Source organism: Seriola aureovittata, chromosome 16 (assembly GCF_021018895.1).
Source record: "Seriola aureovittata isolate HTS-2021-v1 ecotype China chromosome 16, ASM2101889v1, whole genome shotgun sequence".
Classification (NCBI taxonomy): domain Eukaryota; kingdom Metazoa; phylum Chordata; class Actinopteri; order Carangiformes; family Carangidae; genus Seriola; species Seriola aureovittata.
The window spans coordinates 25,451,072-25,471,074 of NC_079379.1; the positions used below are offsets into that span (position 1 = coordinate 25,451,072).

General features: G+C 41.4%; 1 protein-coding gene, 1 long non-coding RNA gene and 2 other non-coding genes across 6 annotated transcripts in view; all 4 read left to right on the plus strand.

Annotated features, from left to right (window-relative positions):
• The first annotated feature begins 1,704 nt into the window (after positions 1-1,704).
• Positions 1,705-4,608, plus strand: LOC130183681 (uncharacterized). Of its 2 annotated transcripts, none has more exons than XR_008829874.1 (5): positions 1,705-1,764; positions 2,004-2,042; positions 2,872-2,965; positions 3,701-3,896; positions 4,178-4,608. It is a non-coding gene; the product is annotated as an uncharacterized LOC130183681 (long non-coding RNA). The 2 variants fall into 2 exon arrangements; XR_008829875.1 differs by having other exon boundaries at positions 3,728-3,896.
• On the plus strand, positions 2,186-2,319 carry LOC130184436 (small nucleolar RNA SNORA9). The gene has a single exon (XR_008830003.1). It is a non-coding gene; the product is annotated as a small nucleolar RNA SNORA9 (small nucleolar RNA).
• On the plus strand, positions 3,447-3,580 carry LOC130184437 (small nucleolar RNA SNORA9). Its single transcript, XR_008830004.1, has one exon. It is a non-coding gene; the product is annotated as a small nucleolar RNA SNORA9 (small nucleolar RNA).
• Positions 4,609-12,588: 7,980 nt separating the features above from the next.
• The window catches only part of myo1g (myosin IG), a 40,623-nt gene continuing 33,208 nt past the window's right edge, over positions 12,589-20,003 (plus strand). Inside the window, exons 1-7 of one of the 2 annotated variants that reach the window (XM_056399958.1) lie at positions 13,006-13,149; positions 15,388-15,522; positions 16,786-16,994; positions 17,567-17,660; positions 17,946-18,111; positions 19,694-19,747; positions 19,876-19,971. In XM_056399958.1, the coding sequence (XP_056255933.1) occupies positions 15,509-15,522; positions 16,786-16,994; positions 17,567-17,660; positions 17,946-18,111; positions 19,694-19,747; positions 19,876-19,971 (633 nt within the window). In that variant the 5' untranslated portion in view covers positions 13,006-13,149; positions 15,388-15,508. Of the gene's footprint in view, positions 13,150-15,387; positions 15,523-16,785; positions 16,995-17,566; positions 17,661-17,945; positions 18,112-19,693; positions 19,748-19,875; positions 19,972-20,003 lie in introns of both variants that reach the window. The other variant, XM_056399957.1, reaches the window with a different exon arrangement.

Below are 20,003 nucleotides of genomic sequence, written 5' to 3' on the forward strand. Positions count from 1 at the left end.
AGATGACCACCATCACTGAGCTGTATGATGCCCCTGATGTAGTTAATGATTCATGGAGCTCTAACAATTATTTTCAGTATGAATTAATCATTAAATTTAAATTTAAATTTTTAAATTTGTTGAGTTTCCAAACCCCAAAGTGAATCTTCAGTTTGATTTTCAACCAACAAAACCCAGAGATATTGAATTTACAAGAATATAAGAGAAAGAAGCAGAACATCCTCACACGTGAAAAGCTTCAGCTGCACATTTCTGTTTCATAAATGATCGATTATCAAACATACTTAAAATGTGTTTGTTTATTTCACTAAAACCTTGGTTAGTTTGGGTTTGGATCAGTTCAGGAAGCAGCTTTGTTTTGGACCGTTCTCTTTAACAATATAAATATATTGATGCTTTTCCTGCTCTGCCTTGGTTTTAACTTGCCTGACTGTAACGTCAGCTGGCAGGGCCCCTTCTGTGTGTGCGACGGGCACGTGGAGCCTCAGTCCAGGCCGATCTGGACGCAGCATCGGTGACTGAAACCAGGGGAGCGGAGGTGCAGCTGAGGCTCCAGCTGGTTCCCAGCCTCTCTTATGAAACCACGCAGTGATCTGAGGCTTTGTGAAGGCTGCAGTTTGAGGATCATCGAGGTTTGATTCAGACTTTGGAGCTTAATGAGCATGTAATCCGCCTCACCTGATCCCTGCTCGCCAGAATGAGGTGAAATTCTTCAGTCCTCGTGGTCGAGAGGAAAGCGGCGTGGAGCCAGAACGGCATCGTGATCCTCTCTTGCATCAGTTTCAGCTTTCTCTGGCTTTGTCACTTATTATTTTTATAACATTGAGATGCAGTTAAATCCAGAAGTTTCAGTGCATCAATAAAGTTTGACTGTTTCTTCTTATAGAGGAGGAATCATGGAAAACAGGAGTTTAGACTCTGAGTGAGTTTTACAGTTCAGAATGTCAAAGTGCTGTTATAGCGTCAAGTTTGTAACTCAAACTGTATCTGCTGATGAAATGTGATATGATTGAAAGGTCCAGAACTGCTACTCAATGGACCAGGTGTTGAGATTGTTTAGTCAGCTGCTGTTTCCAAAGCGAAGGAGGAGCTCTGAACGTCAGGGTTCAGCAACATGGACGAGACGTCCTTAAAGTCTTTAGAAAAATGTGAATTTTAACATCTATAATCTATAATCACAAGACAACCGGGAAAACTTAATCTGTTGATGAAGACCATGTGCTATGATCAAAAGCTCCACAGTGATCACATGGACCTTGTGGTGAGATGGTTCTGACATAATTAAGACGGTTCTTCTTTCTGTTTTATCATTTGAAGAAGCCACTAAGCTGCTTGACGTCACACTGGGAAACGTATTTACAGTAGTTTTCAGATTACAGTGTGTTTCATCAGAGTCTGGTCTGAAACCAATAAACTTTGGTGAAACAGAAAAACCTCTGGTGGTAAAATGTCACCTACGATCTTAATTGAAATACAGAAGTCACATTAATTTGTCACAAAATAAGAAAATATCTCCCTATTTAAAGACATAATCAATATATTACATCATCAGTAATATATTGATGATATTGTATGTTACCAAACAGCCGACAAATAAAGTATTTATTAAATTTATCTGAAGAGAGGACGCTAATTTCCGCTCTAACATTTGGCAGCCATTTTTGATATGTTACCGCCCCCTGCTGGGCGTCCCCTGTACGTATCCTTGACATACGTCACATCCGGGCGGAAGTTTCAGTCGAACACAGCGAGGAAACTGCGGAGGTGAGTGAACTGAATCTGTCTCCATCTGCCTCCAATTATAAAATATACCAAGTTTCTGACTCAGTGAAAAGTTTTAGAGGTAAAGTATTAAAATGAAATGGTGTCTTTTGTTGAGACATTCAACCGTTTTAAACGGGTTTAAACGGGTTGAATGTGGGAACAGGACTTCTGCTGCCTGTGTCTTAAACGTGGCGGGTTTTTAAAAATCAGTTATTAATTATTTTCCGTGTTGTTTACAGACTGGAGACGTTTCTGTGCCACAGACTAAACATGCCGAGGTATGTTTGGCTTTATCACTTTAACAGCAGCAGGTTTTTATTTCCAGCTCATGTGAATGTGTTAGACAGGATGGAGTTGCTAACATGCTAACAAGCTAACACGCTCTTTACAAACATCATGGCGGTTTCCATGTGTGTGAGCTGTGCAGACCTTCCAGCGAGGCCGGGCCTGATGTGGCCCTGTCCTTTCCTGTAGTGTCTGCTAGAGAGACCTGGGGCTGTTTGAGGCCCTGCTGTGGCTCTTCATGGCAGGGTTATAGGTAAACCTCACACAAACTGGTTATTATGTACAGTAAATAAATTATTATTATCACTACATCTGTGCCATGAAAGGATGAGTCTGCAGGTTTTCACTGCCACCAATGATTATATCAGCTGATGCACTGCTTAGACATCAATTATTATTTTCGTATTGATAGATCACTGTCTGCTTTATGTTTGAAAATAAATCTGTTAAGTTTTCTAAATTAATTAATGAAGGGAAAGTTGCACCGGAAGTATCATGATCAGCATTGTCTGGTAGAACTCTACATAATGCAAAGTCTATATTATTGTATATTGTCACACACTTTACTCACATTTATATAGTAATAGATCATAGTAATAGGAGTTTATTCAAGGAAAGATATCACCAGTGTTTATAATTAGATGAACTTCTTTTATTCTGCAGTATTAGAGAGTAACTATACAGCTGCTAACAGACTAGTAATGCCCAGTCCTGTATGAGCTGTTCACCTCTCATCCCTTCATGCCACATAAAGCATGAAGAGACCTTCACTTACATCTATAACAATATCAATACTTAGCAAAGTAAACTGCTGTTTTACAGGACTGCTGAGATGAGTCCAGGCCCGGCTGTACTCTCAGCTCCTGACTGACACCTGATCCTCCTGTAGGAGTCTGACAAAACACTGAAGATACAGGTTTGTATTTTTTTTTTAAGATAAAATTTTATTTGAAAGATTCTTGTCAGTTGAAAGTAGTTGGTTTGCATGTCTCATTTAATCTACATTGTCTTGTTCCTCCTTTATTTTAATCTTAATATTCATTGTTATCATATTGGTTTTGTCATAGTCCAGAAGAATTTAAATTCCACTCACAGTGCAAGTCTGGAAACTTTATCTGTTGATATTAAACAGCAAACAGGGAAAATGCAGGTTTTCAAGTCTGACTCTACCAACATAATATAAAAGTTTAACAGATTAATGTAATTCTGAAATTAATGATACAGCTAACCCAAAAAATTTTTTTATCCTACAGCCTCACCAGAATTAAGATTCACTTCATTTTCTCTAAATATTTCTCATTAGGCTGTGGCGCTGTGTGATGGGCATTTATGACTGAGACAGAAATCATAATTGGTTGCCACAGGTCTTGCTGTATGTGCGTGAACCTGTAGGTGTGGTGCAGACCTTCCAGCGAGGCCGGGCCTGATGTGGCCCTGTCCTTTCCTGTAGTGTCTGCTAGAGAGACCTGGGGCTGTTTGAGGCCCTGCTGTGGCTCTTCATGGCAGGGTTATAGGTAAACCTCACACAAACTGTCAGCTGGTTATTATTATATTATACCTGTTCATCATTGAAGGTGACTATAATATATTATTAGTAAAAGCTGGTGCAGAGAACGTTCTGTGTTTGAATCTTTCTCTAAACTGTTCATAGGTGTGAACAGTTCTGTCTCTGTTTCAGTGATGGACTGGAGACCTGAACAAGGTGACCCCACCATGTCACCCACCATGTCACCCCCCAACCCCGCGAAGGATAAGTGGGTGTAACGGATGGATGGGAGGCGGCTTCCAGACCCCTGCGGAGGAGGAGGAGCTGGGAGTCAGCTGACATCGACATGGAGGGATCACAGGTCTGTAACTACATTTTAAACAGCGATCTGTTTGAAAGTACATTAACGTACTGTTGTCAGTAATCAGTTATCCACAGTCACTTGCATCGTCAGATCACCACAGCAATGGAAGTGGTGTTGATAGTTTTAACATCTAAAGTTATTATGGTTGTACAAGGTCAAACTCCTCACCAGAGCTCAACATGGGACAAAGCTGATGGTTGTAGATTTAAAAACCAAAACGACTGTATTAACAAACTGGTTTTTATCAGTAACAACTGACTTCTTTTTTTCTTTTACAGGAAATAGAAGCACAGAAGAAGAAATGTGTTGAATGGTCCCGACCTAAACCAAAGCCCCAGGCCGCTGAAGTTCATCCTGGTCTCACTCACATGAGTCACTGCGCATCAGTAATTTATCTATAGAAGAAGAAACCTGCAGCTTGTGAAGTGGGTGCATTAGTTTTTCTGACAATAAAAATAATAAAACTTTTACTAACCCCTACTGGGGAATAGTAGGAACAACATCTGCAGATTTCTCACATCATCCCTTTGCAATCCTTGAGTTACTGAAACGTTTCTCACCATACAGTAATTAGTTGTTGTAGCCATGTTTTTCTAGACAAAAAACCAAGGTGACCAGCTGTGGCCCTCTGCATCATGTCCCTTATACTTTCATTATTAGTCTTTGTAAATATATGAAACACTGTTGAAATAAACTTGATCTGAACACATTTACTGTGGTTGTAACTTGTTTGTTATAGAAACTGTCAGCACAGTGTTGTTACAGGATTTTCATAGAATAACAAATATAATGAGACCACAACTGGTTTCATTCATCGTGTCTTTGTGCAGCAGGTTTCGTCTCGACTTGATTTAAATTAAAATCCTGAAATTCAAAAAGGTTTGTAAATCAAAACAGCAAACTTTTCATCCTGATCAGACCTTCAGTGCTTCAGTAGGAGTTTTTAGATGTGCAGTAATCTCCAAAATAAAACTTCCTTCTTCCGTGTCAAACAGTTTCAACAGACGCATCATGTCTGAAACATTACAATGAAAAACATGTTTGACAAGAATAATTTACTGTAATGTTTGTTTATATGAGCACATGGAGTCTGAAAATGAACTGAGATCTTTGTTTAAGAAGAGGACGTACAGTTTGAAATACTGATTTATTAGCGCTTTAAGCTGAAACACATTGTTTAATACTGTTAAAGATCCGCGTGAGGGCGATATTGTACCAAATAAATAGTCCAGCAAATTTAAAATGATCTCAAATCCGGGTCTTACTCCTGTCACGGTGTGGATTATAGATCTACAGTTTGAGTCATTCTCCTTTTATCTAATGGCAATAAAACAAGATTTCCTCGGGCTGGGTTTACAGTGATCCAACAGACATCTACCTCGTATGTGAAACACCTGACGTCTGTAATTAAGGAGAAATACGTGTTTTTAATCAGTGACCGACCTTTAACAGGGTTGAGCCTCAGTAATTAAACATAGTTAAACTGACTGTCGGTCCCAGTGAACGTTATTATCTTTGCTAAGGTAGAATAAAGATAAATGAGGTGATAAACTCTTAATTATGAATATATGAGTATTTTAAGGCACGACTTTTTTTTGCCCCTTATAGTGAGTTATTTTATCTTCTTTAATATTTATTTGAAATGTTTAATGGAGTTTACATTGATACAGTTAAAGTGTTTTGCAGATTGAAAAACAAACAAAATAACAACAACAATATTATTAATTAGTTTCAACGGCGGGAAATATGTACATTTTCTTACTGAGGAAAAAGGTCGAGAAGTACTTTATTTTATTTTATTGTGAAAGGAATTGTTCCCTGGACCGGACGTGACGTCATGAGTTTCGGTTTGTCGGACGCTGCAGTACCCGCCGCGGAGGTCCAGTGAAGAGAAGAAGAAGTAAGTGTCTGACCTCTGGGCCTCAGTGGAAACATGAAGCAGTGAAGCAGAGGTCGATTCACTCATTCACTCGCTGCTGCTTCTAAAAGTTAGTTGTTAGTTTCTGATCAGAAAACTCGTTTTTACTTGTTAATTTCTGCTGCTTTAATCTGGAGTCACTGTTTCAACGGACCGTTGTTTTCATTAAGATAAACTTGCGAACAACAGACTCGTTCTTCCTGAAGCTTTACTTTCACTTTCGACGAAACGTTCATTAGAAAAATGATCCTTGCAAAAAAGAAAAAAATAAGACTTGCCTCTCGGGCCTCTGTAATATTCAGACAAGAGATTAACTAATAACAACCAGCAGATAATATGATGATGAGACATGATAAACTAACCCTGTAACAAGTGATGCTAATGAAGTGATGACATCATAGATCATATCTGAGCTGGAGAGACTTCACAGACCGACTCCAGGCTGCTCAGTTACAGACTGATCCACCAGCAGGAACGTCTCTGTGGCCAGGTGAGTCTCTCAGATCACCTGTTGTACAGAGACTGAAAAACACATCAGGGAGTCAAACTGAGGGACATGTGTCCTTTGTTATAATGAACACAGTCACCATAGTTTCCTCTCACTATGCCACAAAATGTGTTTTATTCCGCAGCTGGAAATAGTCGCAAACTATTACACTGTTAAGAAGCACAGCACCCAGCTGTTTTAGCAAAGAAATCTAATTATATCTTCAATCTTAAGATCTTTGTTTTCAGTAGGAAAAGGTGATGGTCAAGCTTCAAAGACCAAAGGTTGAATAATACTGTAAAGAAGAATTCAAAAATATTGGTAAAATAAATTGTAACAGTAAAGATTTGTCTTTTTTTGGTTTGACATTATTAGATTACTTTTGTATTGCTGAGAAGTGGAAAATACACATTCAGTATTATATGATCATTATTATTATTATTATTATTATTATGAGCTGTAAACTTTGTTTTTGGAAAGTCAGAAATCTCAGCTCCTGATATGCTATATGACATATACTTATACTATTTGTTCTGTTCTGTGGCTGTTGTGTTAAAGCAGCTTTATCCTCTGTTACATCCTAAACTGAGGCCAGTCGATCACTGACTCAATCAGCCAGCAGGACACATCATGTGTCTGTTTCCACAGGTGCAGCTGGAGTCATGTGACGGATCAGATGATTAGTTTTTGTCTGAGTGTCATTACGTCTTCTCTCCTCTCCTCAGATGGATTTCCTGGTGACGGCCACGGTCCACCTGAATGCTTTCCCAGATGAGTCAGAGGTGAGAGAAATCCTCAGGTCACATGACTTTGTGACGACAGACCTGAGCAGAGATCAGCTGCGAGTCGAAGGTTCGTTTTTGAGGCTCAAAGCTGTGAAGGTTCGTTTGGAGCGAAGTCTTAATTCCTCCTCAGCTGTTTCCAGACACTACAGCAGCAGCTCAGTGTCCGGAGCCTCCCCCCCCTCACCCGTCACCTCCATGATCCCGCCTCTCCAGAGTCCAGAGCTCCTTCTTCAGGATCAGACCAGCGGCCTTCAGTCAGACGTGGAACAGAGTCCTTTGTGGTTGATGCCGATGTGTTCAGGTACGCATCGCAGCTCAGGAGGAAAGACATTGACATCATCCTGGAGAACCATAACGTCACAGTAGAAGTGATTGAAGTTGGTGATAGTAACAACATCTCTCTACTGGGGAGGAGTACAAAGACAGCCGCCAGTAAACTCCAGAGCCTGTTGAACGATCTCAGCCAATCACTGCGCACCCAGGAAGTTCCTCTGCAGGACATGGATCCTGGAGCAAAAGCTCTGTTAGAGAGAATCCACAAAAACAAACACATTCACAACTCAGTGCTCGTGTGTGAGACGGACCAAGGACTTCACCTCATTGGGCCGTCTGCAAAGAGCTACCAGTTAAAGCAGGAGCTGCTGGGGAGGCCGGTCGACCAATCAGGACGCACAGGGAGGACGTTCCAGAAGAACCCCGGGAGGAGGAGCCACTCCCTGCCGCCGACCAACCGGAAGATCACAGAGAGAGACGGTGGTGACGTCACTAATCCACCTGCTGCCGGAGCTGTAGGGTACACCCCCCCGAAGCCTGGTGGAGCTACGGGTTACTCCCCCTCAAAATACCAGGATGATAAACAGGAAGCTGCTGAGCGTGGAGCTGGAGCTCGTCCTGGTCAAAGTCCGTCTTTAAGGAGAAGAAGTCGCTCCGAGACCCGTCAGAACACCTGGGCAGGAAAGGTGAACGGCTTCACACAAGAGACGGAAAACAAAGGCAAAGCCTCTAAATCACTAAAAAAGACCTTATTAAACTTTAATACAAAAGATATAAAACAAAGGATGAAAAACTGGAGAAAATGAAGAATGAGCAGTGAATCCTTCATGGCAGCAGACGGACACTTTGACCATGTTTACCTGTTACTTTCTCATTGAGCAGCCTGATGTGTTTGACCTGCAGGTACATGGTGTTGTAGGACAGAGTCTGACTGATGCTGGATTTATTAAGCTCAATATCAAAAACATTATTAGAGCATTAAACTTTGACCTTTGATCCCATTATGGATCAGATGTCATTTTCCTCTGTTCATCTCTCTCTTTGTTGTCAGGTGATTCGAGTGTGTTGGTCTGTGATGACGACCTCCACCTCAAATACATATTTGACATTTCAGCAGTAAAAGTTTTTCATTGTGTGTTTGAGAAGCTTCTCCTTCGTTCAAACAGCTGTTTGTTGTTGGAGTGTAAACCTGACCTGGTCTGTCACCTGGTCTGTCACCTGGTCTGTCACCTGGTCTGTCACCTGGTCTGTCACCTGGTCTGTCACCTGGTCTGTCACCTGGTCTGTCAGCGCCATGACACTGATGTCTCCGTTATTAGTCTCTGTGAAACTGGAACATTCATGAAACACCTTCACACAGCTGTGTTTCATTGTTATTATTAGTTAGTCACTTAGTCACTTAGTTAGTCATTCAGTTAGTTAGTCAGTTAGTTAGTCAGTTAGTTAGTCAGTTAGTTAGTCAGTTAGTTAGTCAGTTAGTTAGTCAGTCAGTCAGTCAGTCAGTCAGTTAGTTAGTCAGTCAGTCAGTTAGTCAGTCAGTCAGTTAGTCAGTCAGTCAGTCGGTCAGTTAGTCAGTCAGTCAGTCAGTCGGTCAGTTAGTCAGTCAGTCAGTCAGTTAGTCAGTCAGTCGGTCAGTTAGTCAGTCAGTCAGTCAGTCAGTCGGTCAGTTAGTCAGTCAGTCAGTCAGTTAGTCAGTCAGTCGGTCAGTCAGTCGGTCAGTTAGTCAGTCAGTCGGTCAGTTAGTCAGTCAGTCAGTCAGTCAGTCAGTCAGTCAGTCAGTTAGTCAGTTAGTCAGTCAGTCAGTCAGTCAGTCAGTCGGTCAGTCAGTCAGTCAGTCAGTCGGTCAGTCGGTCAGTTAGTCAGTCAGTCAGTCAGTTAATTAGTCATCATCTGTTCACTGAATGAAGAGAATGGGGGGAAAAGAGTCAGTTCTGAATAATTTACACAAATGATCCTGAAAACAACAACAATAACAATAAATGATCGTGTGTGAGTAAAAGGCTGTGACCGTTAATTAAATATGATAATGAGATGTTTAATGTTTCATCTCCAGGTGTTTGTGCTCTAACATGATTACACTGTTGTCAGTGAGAACATCTGTTAATGTAACGACTGACTGACTGTTACACCTGACTGACTGACTGACTGACTGACTGAGTGTTACACCTGACTGACTGACTGACTGACTGACTGACTGACTGACTGACTGACTGACTGAGTGTAACACCTGACTGACTGACTGACTGACTGACTGACTGACTGTTACACCTGACTGACTGACTGACTGACTGACTGACTGACTGAGTGTAACACCTGACTGACTGACTGACTGACTGACTGTTACACCTGACTGACTGACTGACTGCCTGACTGAGTGTAACACCTGACTGACTGACTGACTGACTGACTGACTGACTGAGTGTTACACCTGACTGACTGACTGACTGACTGACTGACTGTTAAACCTGACTGACTGTAACACCTGAATGTAACACCTAGATGGAGACAGACACAGAGAGAGGAGGTGTGTGAACAGGAAGTGACAGTGACATCAGACCTGATGATGACAGGAAGTGATGGCGGCTGATCTGACGGGCAGCTGCAGTAGCAGCTGGGTGTTTGACTGTAGATGAGGAGGTAGGTGTTCATGCAGTCTGATGTAAAGTCCCTTTACTCATCGTTTTCCAGTCAGTTCTTGTCTAATGAAAGAAAGAAAACAGCTGATGACTGATGACTCACAGGTTTCCCCTTTGACACTCACTTTGTTTTTGTCTGTTTCTCCTCAAAGCTTCACATTAAATCTAATGGACAGACAGAGACAACTGACTGAAATGTGTGTTGACTTGAAATCGTAGTTTAACAAAACAAAGCTAACTAAATGTACCAGCGGAGCTTTCACCTTTGTCATATGGACTTCAGAGATCACATGTCAGGGGCAGAGATCACAACACTTTGTCAGTTAAAAGCAAAATGATCTTCCTGATGAGACTCCAGTAAGAAAACATGTTGTAATTAGTGTGAAGTAATCCTTTAAATTTGGAGAGAAATCAGTGACAGTGAGGGTTTCTTCCTGAAAGCTACTTCCTGTATTTAAATAAACCTTTTTAAGTTGCTCATCCTCAGATTCTATTCATGGAAGAGATGATACAGATGTGGACGGAAGAGAACAACCATGTGAGTCATGTGTTTGCTGAGACATGCTGGACAGCTGCCAGCAGCTGGTGATGAAGGACAGACGGTCGAGCTCGTCAGTTCATGCTTCTTGTCTTTAGTAGAGAAATCTACAGACGTACAGCCAGAAAAGGTTTAAGTGTCTGGAGCTGAGACTCTACGGGTTCATCCGTGATAGTAAAGGCTTTTATCATCTTCATGTTTTCTCAACAATGTGACAGATTAGGCAAATTAGAAAGAGATTAGTCAAATGAGGAGGATGTGACAGAAAATGGTTAAATGTTCTGCATTATGAGCAACACAGGAAACTTGGGGAAAGTTGATTTTGTTCTTTGTTATTCTGAGTTTTTGGTTTCTCTTTCTCCTTTGAGCCAATTATGAAAACTATTGGAAACCAGATTCAGTGGGTGGGGTTGCAAATGAGCAAAAACTTAGATACCATTGGAGTCATGCCACGTTTATGTCGAATTGTATAGAACATAATGAGCTGCTGAGTTGGGAAACCCGTCAGCGTTATTGAATTGTAGCTGAAACTAAAAACCAGTAAAACATATAACAATAACTTAACACTTACTTAAAATGCTACAGTTTTGATTTGGTCATTTTATTTCGAATGTGTGAAAGAAAGAAAAAAAGAAAAAACAAAAACAAACATAAAACAAAACAGTGAACTTATACCTACAGAAAACATGATGCAATGCAATGTCAACCACATCCGAAAGGGAGTGGGAAGAAGTCAACACTTATTGAATCCCACTCCTACTTCATAAATCAAAATCATAAATCATACAGTGGCTAGCATGTGGCTACATTGACATTTCGCAAAGCACCTGTAATAAAAGAGAACCTACAGATAATGTTCCAGCAAGATTATCTGAAGATCAGATAAAAGATCCCTGTCAATATTTGCTCGTACACACAGATCTGACGTCAGTGAAATTGTAACTGCTGGTTGCTATAGCAACATAATGTTCAACTGAAAACAGTTTCAAAAGGATATTTCTGTAATGTTGGTGCAGACAGATCAGTCTGATGTTAGTCAGACTGTTTCACTAATAAAGACTGACAAAACATTAGACACCTTACACCCAGGTGAACTCAGTCCTAAGACTAATGTTACCATGGTAACAATCAATGACACCTGTGCTGACCAACAGCACCCAACAACAAGAAAAAGGAAAACATGGCCCATAATTTGTGGTTAGCTAACATAGTTATGGAGAGAGCAAAGAGAAAGAGTTTTAAGACCAAATCAGATTTGATTTTTTATTGTTTCACTCTTCATAGACTCTTGTAACTGTTGAATTCTTCCTGGAGACAAACATTTTCTGCTGAGGGTAAATGGAGTGAGTGATTGATTGGCCTTTTTTTTTTTTAAGTCTAAATTTACCCAGAATTCATTGTACCACAGTCTGGTTTAAGATATTCAAGAACTAAACTGTTTGTTTGAGTTGTTGAATTCAGAAGTCTGGCTGTTTGTTCTCTTTTAGACACAGTCAGAAACCGGCCCCTGATGTCAGTTACATTGTAACAGCTGTGGAACTTTCAGCAGCGGTTGCTATAGCAACAGAATGTTCAACTGAAAACAACTGCTGCTCTCAGAATTTAAAAGCTGCAGCTTGAGCACCAGTGGTTCCCAGTCTGTTTTAATAAGAAGTGATGTCGACCTTCGACCCTTAATCACAGGATTACATAACTGTTATAATAATTAATAATATTCTCATGACTCAGGAAGTCAGGAACCAAAAATCTGAAAAAGAGATGAATGAAAAGTTCTTGTAAAACTTCCTGATTTCAAGAAAAAGTCCAAGTGGACAGAAGCTGTCAGTACACTGTCTGACTGTATCACACACCTACAGTTACATGTGTCTTACATGGTCAGTTCTGTTAAACCTTTTGGCTTTGCAAGTTGCAGCTCGGCACAGCTGTGAGTTGGGAACCCCTGCTTTAGAGAAAACCCTCAGGGACAAGTTGTGCTGCCAATGCCAAGTTAAGAAAGGAAATGCCACGATCCTTCCCAGGAGATAAAGGCCATTTTCTACCCTCAAATTTGCAAGGTTAACTGCTCTTGTCTGGCAGAATGTCAGATGTGGGTTCCTGTGTCTGGGAAGAAGAGATACACAAAATTCACACAAAAGTCAAGGCTGAAAAGCAGAAGACTGAGGTCCTGTAGAGAGACAGACTCTGTGTAGTGACAGTTTAGAAACTTGGACTTGTGGCAGGAAGAGAGACAGAAGAGGATGCAGAAGTGTTGTGTGCTTTTAAAGATAGCCTCCTGCTATTTATGTAGGTTTGCGTGAGGGCGCAGGCTGACTGACAGGATGACGTGCTGTAGCTTGTAGACCACAGCTCTGGGTGACTTGACTAAGCACACCCTTGAATCCACCAGAGAACACGCCACGCCCACAGCAACACCAGAAGTCGACCATACTTCTCTTTCTTCTTCCTTGAGCCGCTCTCTGTTCCTCTGCGTCTTGTTCGTCTCTTATTTCTGTGTTAGGGTTAGCCACAGCAGACCGGCATGGCGGAGCTGGAGGGCCTGGAGTTTGGGAAGTCAGACTTCGTGCTCCTGGACGAGGTGACGATGGAGCAGTTTATGGAGAATCTGAAGTTGAGGTAAGGCCTGAGACTGTTAGAGAGGAGGAAGGGAGGGGAAGAGGGTGGCGGCGTCTGGGTGTCAGAGATGGACAGAGTAACTCTTCATACATACCTGATATATGAAGGACAACTTTATATTTCTTCATGTTTTTGTTTAGTTGACTGTAAAATAAGTTCAAATGAGTGTGAATAAGAGATACAAGTGAATACCATCATGATACTAGACTTTAAAACTTTCTTACACTAGAACTGAAATATGGAGTTGACTCATTGATGACTTGATGTTGAAGAGCCGGAGGCTGAGAGACATAAAGATGAGAGATAAAGGAAAAAGAGACATAACAAACATGAGTCTCTCCTACCTTGCTTTTCCCGCTCAGCCTCGGGGTTTAGATATAAACTTGTGGTTGATTTGATTTCATCGTCAAATTACACATGTAGAGCAAATGAAGCACATGGCCTAATGCCAACACATCAGCCAGTCTCATGTAACCCGAGTTGAACTTTTGGTTGATTTATCTCATGTTGTGACCTTTCTTCTCTTGGATGGTATCGATCCGGGACTTTTCACTGGCCACTCGTCTCTGAGTCCAGACAGTGTCTTCTTGACCAGTCTCACTTCCTCAGCATCTTCTGTGAGGCGTCATGTCCTCAGTTCAAACTGAGAAATCACAGTTATGTCCAGGGATCAGCAGAGGCAGACAAACAACAAAATGTCAACCAATATCAAATAAGCTCTAGATTTAGAGGAAATCATTCAGACTTTCTCAGCTGACGTGTGCACAGCAGATGGCCCTCACTTAACATTGTTCACATAGTTACTCTGGCTTGGCGTCTGTTTACCATCACAGGTTGGCAAATAATGTATGCAGCTAGAGTTTCATCACACAGCCTGATCAGACTTGTCTGCTGCTTCAGTTGGTGCTGATATAATCCCACGTTCATGATTTGCTCTTCTTTCTCTACTGTGAGTTCAGTTCAGTGTGTTTGCATTTACTTTCCAGTTTTAGTCTGATGATCACGTCTCTGTCAGCTGGTTATCTTTAAAACTGATGTCCATGAAGTTTGGTTCACATAGACACCTTAGGGTAAGGAACAACAGATTTAATGTTGGTGGTTGAAGTATATATGTATAAAACTACCATTGATCAACACTGTATATCAAATCTGAATATGTTTTCATGGACAAGACATCAACATATGTGATACAGCAGGTGTAACTTCCAGGTGAGGACAGCACAATCAGACTTAGTGTTACTAGGCCTGATAATTATAGTGTTTGGTCAGTCAGTTCAGTATATTACCAGGAAGGACACTGAGGTCACTTCTCTATTTTTTACCCACTCAGGGGAAACCTCACAATTATTGTGGCAGATCAGTGTTTCTACTTTCAGGGGCGATTAAACCATTTGAAAAAGATTAAACTAGCTTATCAGTGACTGATGCTGCCATAATCATCGATAACTGTCTCTCAACTCGTGGGTGGGATGTTTCTTGACACCGCCCACACATCAAACTGAACTCCCAAATGAGTCTGACTTACTTCAGACCAAAACCTATGTTGCTTTCAGGATCTAAATGACCAATTAAGTGTACGTTAAAGTGGGAAGTTAGAATAAGTTCACTGTGCATGTGGCAGACAAAGTACTCAGTACTTTTACTTTAGTAAAATGTAAAAGTAGTAATCTGTTGTAATTAAGTCTTATAGTATATTCAAGATTTTTTTTTATATATTCAAGATTTAAGTAAAGAAAAATAAACCAAAAGTAACCAAAGTAAAACTACTCATGGGGGATAATGGTGCCTTTCTGAGGGTTATAATAATTTATATGTGATACTGTTAATATTATTACTGATAAGCAGCATTGTAATGTTACAGCTGGTCAAGGTAGAGCTAATTTAAAGTACTTTATATACTGTTGGACTGTTTCATCTATAAAAATGCATAATTAATTGGTCATATGTTTTGTTTGTAACATCTTAGTTTGATAAGTAACTAGTAACTTCAGCTGCCAGAAAAAGTAATGGAGTAAAAAGTACAATATTTTCTACAGTAAAGTAGTGGAGTAGCGGTATAAAGTTAAGTCAAGTATGAGTACATCAAAATTGTGCCGGGGGGGGGGGGGGGGGGGGGGGGGGGTCACTTTTGGCGGGACCCCCACCAAAAAAGGTAAAAACAACAGTTCGGGGCGATAAAACTCCTTCTCAGCTGTAATTGTACTGTCACATTATATTTCCCATGTTCACGCCTGGAAGAATCTTGTGATCTGACGTCAGACACCCCTAAAGTGGACCGTACCATTTCTGAACCTTGACGTGAGACAACGTCTCCTTTGCGTCACTCTCGTCAGTGGTTAGCATCCAGTGCTACAAGCAAATGAGACACTATAGGTAAATACAGTTAGCTAACTTTGGCTAACTAACTAACTAACTAACTATCAAGCTGGTTTAATACGCTTTACTTTCTTTCCGTCCGAGTTTCTGAATTAGATTGTGTCAAGTACCGACGGATGAACGCTAATGTTACGTAGTTTCCAATTTTAGCCTCAAGTCACCGTTTAGCAAACTAATGTTAGCTAGCTGATAGCAAGCCCTTTCATTTCCAGTGTCAGCTTGTCATTTCATTACCCGTATAAATGTCATATATGATCTCATGTTATCAAACTCATGGGCAGTGAGACAGTGGAGGATAAGTTGTTGTAAAGAGACGTTTTGACATTAATATAGAGTTTATTATTTCATGTCAATAGCCTTTGTGTGTCTGTGGTGGTTTAGTTAGTCTTCTACCTTTTTAATATTAGCTTCTATATCAGACACCATCTTTGTTTGAGTGGAGGAGTTTTACCTCAGGCTCAGTAACTGTATTAGCAGTGGTTGGAAATAATGATGTACATTCACTCTAAGCAAGCTACTGTACCCCCCCCCCCCCCCCCCAAATTAATACTCTATGGTCAGATAATATTTCTTTAATGAGTTGAGAGAGATTGTTGGAAAATTCCAGTAAACAAAGGGATGATTTCAGATCCTGAGGTCTGTACTGAACGTGTCCTCAAAACTCAGACTAAAATAAGAAGACTGCATTTCTTAACTTAGCTCGCCTTGACCCAACCTTGTCCTGTTATGATGTATTAGACCTACATGTGTGCACGTTAGGAGATTCAGCCTCTGAACTGGGACAGCGAGCCCAGTAGACACCTGTTGTTGAAGCTGACCTAACTGTTGCTCAGTCTCTAACACTGACTGCTTTGTTAAGCTCTATGCAACCAAAAAGTTCAGTAGCATTTTATTTAACAGCTCAATTGTCCCATGTGACATGACATTTTTACCCCTCCCAACTCAAGTAAACCCACAAGAGGTTACACAAGGCTGTGACGCCCTTTGAACCACAAGTTTCATTTCCTGCTTTCAGAGTACACACACTTGTGTCACTTCCTGTCAGCTTTATATGACATAGGTGCGTGATCTTTAATGGAACTTTTATCTTGATGGTTTTTTCATGGGTGGTGTGAAACTGTCATGGGAAACTGCTCTTTGCTCCCTTCAATTAGCAAGTGAATAAATCATAAATATGTAGAAGACACATGAGTGATATTTGCACATGTATGTGATCAGTTGTAATCCATCATGGTGTGGGATTGTGTCTTGTGTGCACAGGTTTGAGAAGGGTCGAATCTACACCTTCATCGGAGAAGTGGTCGTCTCTGTTAACCCTTACAGACAAATGGACATTTATGGCAAAGACAACATTGATGCGTACCGGGGCCGGGAACTGTATGAAAACCCTCCTCACCTGTACGCAGTGTCTGATGCTGCCTACAAGGCCATGAAGAGAAGGGCCAAAGACACCTGCATCGTCATATCAGGTCAGCCTCGTTCACACTCTCTTCACTTCACCACATGAGCCATAGTCCTGCTAGGTGTGAGCTGCCAACATCAAATCGATAGTTTAGCAGGAATGTGTCAAAGCTGGTGCTAAGATTCAGGGGAAAGGACCAAATGCAGACAACAGAGAGGGAAATGTAGTTCAGAGATTTATCAAACAAAAAGTAGAACAAATGTTTTCGAGTTGAGGTGGTCTGGTCAAAAACTGGAGAACAAGTCCAGTCAGGAGCTGAAAACCAAAATCCAACAAAAAGCAAAATGTTGTAAAAGCAGATGAAACAAGCAAAACACTAAGAACATGCAGTAAAACAAACATCACACTCTGATGCTGCTTGTAACTGTATTAATATTGTATTCCTGTCTTTATGTTACTCTATAATCACACAGTATGCGTCTGCATCGTCAACAGAAGAATGGAGTTGTGTTCAGGTTCTCGTCGCTGCGATGCCACCTTCACTGTCTTCATGAGAGACGTTGTGAAATATTGTGAAATGCAGCTGCAGTTATCTTTTCATCAGAGTTGTGAAATTGTTGTGTGTTGTTGTCACTTCAGGAGAGAGTGGAGCAGGAAAAACAGAAGCCAGTAAATACATCATGCAGTATATCGCAGCCATCACAAACCCAAGCCAGAGGGCGGAGGTGGAGAGGTGAGAGGTGCTATGATCTGAAGGTTAAGATTAATTATTGATCATTTATTTACGAGTAATATGAACTAATATAGGATCCGTTAAGACAGAACTATAAACTGAAATGTCGAGCCTGCTGGGTTTTATTCTCAACTCCAACACAAATAAATAATTGGATCATGAGAAATTGATGTTGCCATAAATCATCTCACTCTCCTCTTCTCCTCTGACTCCTTCCTCCCTCCTCATCCTCACCTCCCTCCTGGCTGTTTCTCACATGTTTCCATCGACACTGTGATGAATCAGTGTGAAAAATGTGCTGCTCAAGTCCAACTGTGTGCTGGAGGCCTTCGGGAACGCCAAGACAAACCGCAACGACAACTCCAGCCGCTTCGGCAAGTACATGGACATCAACTTCAACTTCAACGGCGATCCCACTGGAGGACACATCAACAACTACCTGCTGGAGAAGGTGAGGGGGGGTGGGCAGGATGATGGAGGCCTTCACAGTAAACACAAACACAGGAGTTACGTTCTGGGACACAATGAGCTCAGCTCCACAGGGAAGGTCTGCTCGTTTAGTTTTTGTTAATAACATCTTTTCTCCTGAACATGAATGTTTCATGAGGTGATGACAAAGAGGTGTGAGGGAACATCCATGAATAGATGTGTCTGTGAAGTCGGCGCTGTGTGTTAATGAATGGCTCACCTGGGGGGACTCGATGCTGCTGCATTTATTCGCTGTGTTAAAGAACTGTCTGGCACTCGGAGTCGGTGTGAAGGATGGTGAAGCCATGATTCACTGTCACAGGGCAGAAATAACCTCGCTGTCTCCAAGCTGTTTCTCCTGGAACAGGAAAGATCGAAGCGTTTGTGTTGAGGGAAAAAAACAAGTGAAGTAGAGACGCGCCGCTGGAAAAGGAGCCGGTGATAACTGGCCATTGGTTGCGGATGTTTCTTGGTGCTGTGTCTTTGTCTGCGTGAGGTCACGTTCATATTTCTCAGCTGCAGCTCTTGTGGAGATGGGAAACATTTTCATCTGTTTAAAACACCAACAACACACAGACCAACCAAACATGACATGTCTCAGGCAGGTGTTGGGTCACAACAGCTTCACTGCACCTCGGCATGTCTGATCGAGGCGCCTGGAGCCGGCTGCACAAAACACCTGAAGTTAAGATTTTCCTTAAAATAAAAACAGTTGCACAAAATACCCTTAACCCTTCTCCTCAACGTTTCCTTAAAATGTTCACTTAAGTGTTTAAGATTGTGTCCTTATCTTAGTGTTGTACTTCAGGAATCACTTAAAGTCGGTTAAACTGTTGCTCTAAACACATTCTCCTCAAAACATCTGGAGGATGAGGTCACAGGTATCACAAATCAACAGTCTCCATGGAAACAGTAGGATTTCACTGCTGTAAATGCCTCCACATTTTTCCTTAACAAAGGAAACCTTTTAAGAGATTCTCTGCAACAACCTTAAGTAACTCCCTCAGCTGAGGAGAAATGAAACCTGAAGTGTCGGACTTGGGCGGAAAACTGAAGGTGTTTTTTGCAGCCGGCCTCAGACCTCCTCAGATCTCTGTGGACGAAGCTTGTCGCCCTGTTTCTCTACTTCTTCTTCAGGCTTTTATTTTATCTCGTACCAAAGCTCAGAAAGCTCAGGGACATTTCTGTGGTTGACACGTGAAGGAGACGGTCGAGTTTCTTTCACTTTTTATTTAAGACGTGTTTGGAGCGCTGATATTTGCCTTCTGTTGCCACAGAATATCACGTGAATGACTGATCACATCTATTCAGTTATTTAGCTTAATACAAATGAGTTTTCTTGTTTTCCTAGAGGCTGATTTTCTCTGCCTCCTGTGTGTTGCTTTGAGTCAAGCTAACACTCCTCTCTTGGGGGTGGAGCAAAAGCTAAAGTCAGACAACTGTTCAACAAACACCACTTCACCTTCAAAAAGAACTGGAACCTATAATAATAATTATGGTATTTATTACCAGTGTCAGAGTGTCTGAGGATGGATGTTTGATTAGTGTCTGTCCTCCTGTTTAAGTCCAGGGTGGTCCAGCAGCAGGACGGGGAGAGGAACTTCCACTCGTTTTACCAGGTGAAGTCTCGTCTGTGCTTCTGCTACAAAACATACGACAACGACGTTTCACTAACTGCTCACTGAAGTCTTTGAACTCCATTCAGTGGTAATGTTCGGTAACCGGTGTGTGTGTTGTGTTTGTGTAGTTACTGCGTGGAGGCTCAGAGGAAACACTGCAGGCATTTCACCTGCACAATGATCCTGCTGAGTATGTGTACACCAGAGAGGGAGCTGCAACAACCGTGAGTTCATCACCTGCGTCAGAGGAAGATAA